Raw genomic sequence first — 6,000 nt, forward strand, 5'->3', positions numbered from 1 at the left:
AAGATCCTTTGATTCCTTCTATGGCAACCACAATGTGGTCAAACCGTGGGGTTAGAGTCCTCAAAACCTTCTCTACAATTGTTGTCTTCTATGTTCTCATCACACGCTCTCATGGCATTGGTGATCACTTGCAATCTGCCAAAATATTCTGCCACTATCTCCTTTTTTGTCATAGAGAGGAGTTCATACTGCCTCCTTAAAGATTGCAGTTTCACCTTCTTGTGTTTTCCCAGAATTTCCATACCCATTTTGAAGATCTCCCAAACCTCTTTTGCTGTAACAACTTTTGAGATTTTCTGAAAGATAGGGCAGCAACACATTGATGCAGCAATACACGAGCCTTGTAGTCCAACTTCTTCATCTCCTTGTATGTTTTCTTGGCCGTTTCATCAGCATTCTTGGGTAGTTCTTTGAAACCCACCTTCACGATCTCATCTATTTCTTGAAAGCCAAGAATGCCTCCATCTTCACACACCAATCATCATAACCCTTTCCATCAAATATGGGTAAGCTTCCGGTATCAAACCTCCACCAGCCATGAGTAGAACACGCAACAATACTCCAAGATTCCACTTCTTGAACCTTGCTCTTGATACTAGTCTGTTGGGCCTTAAAAAAAGCCTAGACTTAAATGCCTACTATTGGGAAAAGCTTTTTCCCTCACTCTGGACCACACACGTGCACGCCACTCCACCTAACTCAACGTTCTTCTTCTTTCTCCTTTCTCCGCTTCTTCTCTGCTCCACCATCGTAAAGCTAATGACTTGGCTTCTCTTCGTCTCCCTTTGATAGCCACGTTCCTCCATTTCTCACTCACTTACTAAATTCTTTTTTATTTGTAGGACACGCATCAACTTTCATACAAACTGGAATAATGAAGGAAGAAAGAAAATAGCACGGGAAAGATGTGAATTTGTAGAGAGAAGGTAATCTTTTTTTATTGAATATTCATGTGTGTATCTGAAAAAATACATGAAACTAAATCAAGTATTTATATGCTGTTAGCTTGCTTTGTTTCTAACATAAACAAAGCCTGAAACTAATTTCTGGTTACAACGGTCAACAATCAACGATGATGTCAAATAACCTAATAGATCTGAAATAGTTGTGACATATTATTACCTGTAATAATTTCATTTAATTATATATATATATATATATATATATATAATATTTGAACAAATAATAGAAGGAACTTAAGTGCACAAAATTTTTTAAAAGTCAAAATAGAAAATATTTTCAAATTTTCTAAAGAAATTAACCTATAGGAACGGAAAAAGGTGAATAACACTATCCTATTTTATAATATTGAAGAAACAAATGGATCAGTGAGAAAATAGGCAAGGTTAGAAAAATAAGAACGAGCAAATATTATTGTATATGTGTCAAAAAGAGACATTTAATTTATATTTTAAGTATTCTAATTTATAATTTAAGTCTTCGTTTTTAAAATAAAATTACAAAGTAAAATAAAAATTATTAGTTAATTTATAAAAACTAATTGTAATTAAGATATTAGATATATATATATATATATATATATATATATATTATGAATTTTAACTATTTTATCATTTATTAAAATTATATAAATAATATTAATTTTAACTATTTAATATTTTACAAATTATTTTTCTCTAATACACTACAAGGGAGAGTGAAAGAGTAAACACGTGATAAATTACATAGAGATCAGAAATTTTGATAACAAAATTAAAATAAATAAAATATTTTTATCACATGGTTTCAAATACATTATGTTTTTTCTTGAATTAATACTTTTATTCAAGAATTATTGTATATTTAAATTGAAAATAGTATACACTATAAATTTAATGTTAAATTTATCTTTTTAACCTTTTTTATTTTTAGTCTTTAATTTTTATAGAAAAGTTAACCTTTACCGATTCCAAATGAAAGTTTTTGTTATCCTATGGATTTTATGATTAACTATGTAAGTTCTTGAAACTTTCTTTCGAAAGAAACGGATTTTTGTGGTGCATCACACACACAACTTACACCTATTTCGCTACACATAATAATGACCATTAGATTATGTGTATATATAGAGAGCTATGAACATGATTTTGCATTGTCAGTTTATTCTCAATACACATTCATTGTGTTCTATTACACTCTTTTCAACTTTTTGTGTTAGCTAAACTAGAAGAGAGATCATGGCTCAAAAGGTCAAGATTGGCATCAATGGTACTCCAATAACACTACTTTTCATTTTACAACTTTTTTGAAATTTTATGTCAAATCTCAATATAGGAATTTTTTAATCATTAATAAAGGATGTGCACTTCATCTTTTGACAACATTAAAAGCAAAGAAAATTCTATTGATTTTTTTTTTTTACCTTGGTAATAGTTAATTATATGTAATTAATGTTGTTCACTTGGCTTTGATGATGAAGGATTTGGAAGAATTGGTCGTTTGGTTGCTAGGGTGGCAATGCAAAGAGACGATGTTGAGCTTGTTGCCGTTAATGATCCTTTCATCTCAATTGATTATATGGTGAATGGACTTCTTATTACTTCTAAATTTGTTTGTCTATTAATGTTTAATTTTTCATACTCTAATTATTTGTACATTTCTTTTAATAAAAATTATATTTAAATATTATTATGATTTTTCTCATCTTAGCTAGACTAACATTTTAGAATTTATCAATTTTCTATTATCATATATAAAAATATCCAAAATAAAAATACAAAATCACGAGAAATGCATTAAATCAATGTATGTAAAGAAAACATAAAACACATTCAATTAATAATTACTAATTTGTTTGGTTTGATAATTTTAATGAAGAAAGTTTGTCTTATTTCAAATTTGATTTTTGTACTAATGGCCTTTTTTTTCTAGTGATAAAACATTAATGGGCTCCATTAGTAATTTGAAGTTCTTTCTTGCAGACTTACATGTTCAAATATGATACTGTTCATGGACAATTCAAGAACTGTGACGTTAAGAGCAAGGATGATAAAACTCTTCTCTTTGGTAGTAGTGCGGTTTCTGTGTATGGTTTTAGGTATAGGTTAATTTTTTTAATTAAGTATATTAGATAAAATGTGGATTCAATTTCACTAATATATTACACAATGAACCAATTTGATTTTTTTTTATTTCATTAATTAGGAATCCAGAGGAAATTCCATGGGGTCAGGCTGGAGCTGATTATGTTGTTGAATCCACTGGAGTTTTTACTGATAAAGATAAGGCATCTGCCCACTTGAAGGTTAGCAAACATTTTGTCTAGTAAAAATAAATATCTTAAAAATAAAACATATTTATAGTATATAATTACAAGCTAATTTTATAAGACTAAGTTACATTTTAATTCTTGTTTGACTAATTGTTTGATCATTTGCTTTGATATTAGGGAGGTGCAAAGAAGGTTATTATTTCTGCACCAAGCAAGGATGCTCCAATGTTTGTTGTTGGAGTCAATGAAAAAGAATACAAGTCTGATATTACTGTTGTTTCTAATGCTAGTTGTACCACCAACTGTCTTGCTCCACTTGCAAAGGTAACTCATTGTAATCATTTGAAGATGCAAACAAAGATTCTCATTATACACACAAACAAAATCCAAATTAAGTGACAATGTCCAAATATATCCAGGTTATTAATGAAAAATTTGGAATTGTTGAGGGTCTCATGAGCACTGTTCATTCCATTACTGGTAAGTGTATATTATTTTGCATTGTTTTGGGTTTCATATGATTCATTATTCAACCAACTTGTCTTTCTGCATTACATAGCAACTCAAAAGACTGTTGATGGACCATCAATGAAGGATTGGAGAGGTGGTAGAGCTGCTTCCTGCAACATTATTCCTAGCAGTACTGGAGCTGCTAAGGTATCTAACATACAATGCAAGAAATATTATCTTATTATATTTTTATATGCTATTCTTAGTTTTCTCTTGCAAGGAAAGACACATGGAGATTTGAGACTAATAAGTCGTGAACGAACTCATACAAAAGATTGAGATACTACATTTGAACTAAAATCTTTAGAGAATAGGTTTATGAGTCCTTCCACTTATATATTGCTTATATTACTCATTTTTATCCAATGTAAAACTTTCAAATTCACCTTGAATTCCTAAGAATTATTTCTACTATAAAATATATTCCTCTTAGTTTCTTAACCTATATATGTATATTACTTTTTGTGTTCGAAACAATTATTCTTGGAAATAACAATGTCCCTTTTGGAATTTTTCAGGCTGTTGCGAAGGTGCTACCAGCCCTTAACAACAAGTTGACAGGAATGGCTTTCAGAGTTCCAACTGTAGATGTTTCAGTGGTTGACCTCACTGTTAGGCTTGAGAAAGGGGCTAGTTATGATGAGATTAAAGCTGCTGTGAAGTGAGAATAAACCAAATTTTCTAGCTTTGAAAGAATTGTGTTTTTGTTTATATTTTCAAATGCAACACATTCAATAAGTCCTCATCGCATGTATGCATTTTTCTTCATAGGGAAGCATCTGAAGGAAGTATGAAGGGAATCCTTGGTTACACAGAGGATGATGTTGTGTCTACTGATTTCATTGGTGATAGCAGGTGATGCATCTAACATGGTCAAGTGTTGGGTTTTAGCTTAGTAAGAAGAATTGAGGATCAAGGATTGACAACTGACTGTTTGTGACTTATGTTTAAGGTTTTGTGTAATGAATCTTACCATGTTGTGATCTTTATGGTGGCAGGTCAAGCATTTTTGATGCAAAGGCTGGAATTTCATTGAACAACAACTTTGTGAAACTTGTCTCTTGGTATGATAATGAATGGGGCTACAGGTAAAACACAATTTTATGCCTTGAAACTGTTAATTTTTTTTTCTTTCAAAATTTATAGGTTGCATGGTTCAAACCACACTAAAATATATAAAACAATTTAGCCTTTTGATGGAATAACCTTACCGAAAGTCTCACATTTACTAAAGATATGGTGAATTTATAATATATATTTGGGTACAAACCTCATCTTACAAACCTGTTTTGTGGTGTTATATTAGTCTTGAAATCTACTTCTTAACCAATCTTACTGTTGTTTAAATAAGAACTACTGTAAAGTTGGTTCATTTTTTTTTCCTGCTATTGTAGCTTCAATAATCATATCTTTGCAATGATCTAGTCAAGTCTGCATTATTTAATACAATTCATAAGGATAATATTTTTATTATGTCATAATTTCCATCTAAATTTTTTGTTTTTTTTTATTTTTTTTAGCACACGTGTGGTTGACTTGATTCGACACATGGCCTCAGTGTAATGATACAAGGAACTTAGTTCAAACCTCAACCTTTTGCAGCATTAAATAAAATGCTTGATGATATCAACGAGCTACGAGGAGTTTGGTTTATCATTCGAATGATTTTTCTATCATATGTAGTAGTGTTTGGAATATTAATGTAACAAAAGTTCAAGTGATTGTTGTCTATATTGTTTCCAATAATAGTTGTAATTTCTAATATCCCAATTTTAGCAAGTTAAATATAATAAAATAGAATTTTTCATTTTAATGTTTAAAACAAATAATGAATAAAATATATTAATATAGTCCTACAAAAGATGACCTATAAAATTATAACGTTTATATAAAACAACTAAAACCAAGAAGGCTTAAACCAAGACTAACTCCTTTATACAACACCACGAGACTTTCCACTAACCTAAGTAATGGATGGATCCTCATCCTCCAGATGTGCCTCTAAACCTATAACTTCTCCAAAGCATGGCACCACACAATGCCTTGGAGCTAAAATGCTCCCATTCCTACTGTGGCCACCAACGCTCAACACCACCTGGCCAATGCTCAACGGCAAACCATTCACAAACTATGGCGCTCAATGGAATAAACTAGCGCTCATCGGTAGAAACTTGCACTCAACGGTACAAACTGGCGCTCAACAGTACAAACTGGTGCTCAATGGCTTGGAGCTAAAATGCTCTTAGACTTGTACAACAAAGTTGGCGCTCAGTGCTAGT

At 31.0% G+C, this 6,000-nt stretch overlaps 1 protein-coding gene across 1 annotated transcript; it reads left to right on the top strand.

Moving 5' to 3' along the window:
• The first annotated feature begins 2,114 nt into the window (after positions 1 to 2,114).
• LOC114181932 (glyceraldehyde-3-phosphate dehydrogenase, cytosolic-like) lies at positions 2,115 to 5,465 on the top strand. The gene is made up of 11 exons (XM_028068611.1): positions 2,115 to 2,208; positions 2,420 to 2,520; positions 2,922 to 3,037; positions 3,145 to 3,244; positions 3,389 to 3,535; positions 3,631 to 3,691; positions 3,771 to 3,868; positions 4,240 to 4,382; positions 4,493 to 4,576; positions 4,720 to 4,809; positions 5,242 to 5,465. Exons 1-11 carry the CDS (start codon positions 2,178 to 2,180, stop codon positions 5,282 to 5,284), a joined length of 1,014 nt encoding a protein of 337 aa, XP_027924412.1. The 5' UTR covers positions 2,115 to 2,177; the 3' UTR covers positions 5,285 to 5,465.
• The last annotated feature ends 535 nt before the right edge of the window (positions 5,466 to 6,000 follow it).

Source organism: Vigna unguiculata, chromosome 4, assembly GCF_004118075.2.
Source record: "Vigna unguiculata cultivar IT97K-499-35 chromosome 4, ASM411807v1, whole genome shotgun sequence".
Lineage (NCBI taxonomy): Eukaryota > Viridiplantae > Streptophyta > Magnoliopsida > Fabales > Fabaceae > Vigna > Vigna unguiculata.

Coding starts and splice junctions, on each gene's coding strand:
- LOC114181932 (XM_028068611.1), top strand. CDS start 2,178: ATGGCTCAAAAGGTCAAGATTGGCATCAATG. Junction 2,521..2,921: donor TCATCTCAATTGATTATATG/GTGAATGGACTT, acceptor TCTTTCTTGCAG/ACTTACATGTTCAAATATGA. Junction 3,869..4,239: donor GCAGTACTGGAGCTGCTAAG/GTATCTAACATA, acceptor GGAATTTTTCAG/GCTGTTGCGAAGGTGCTACC.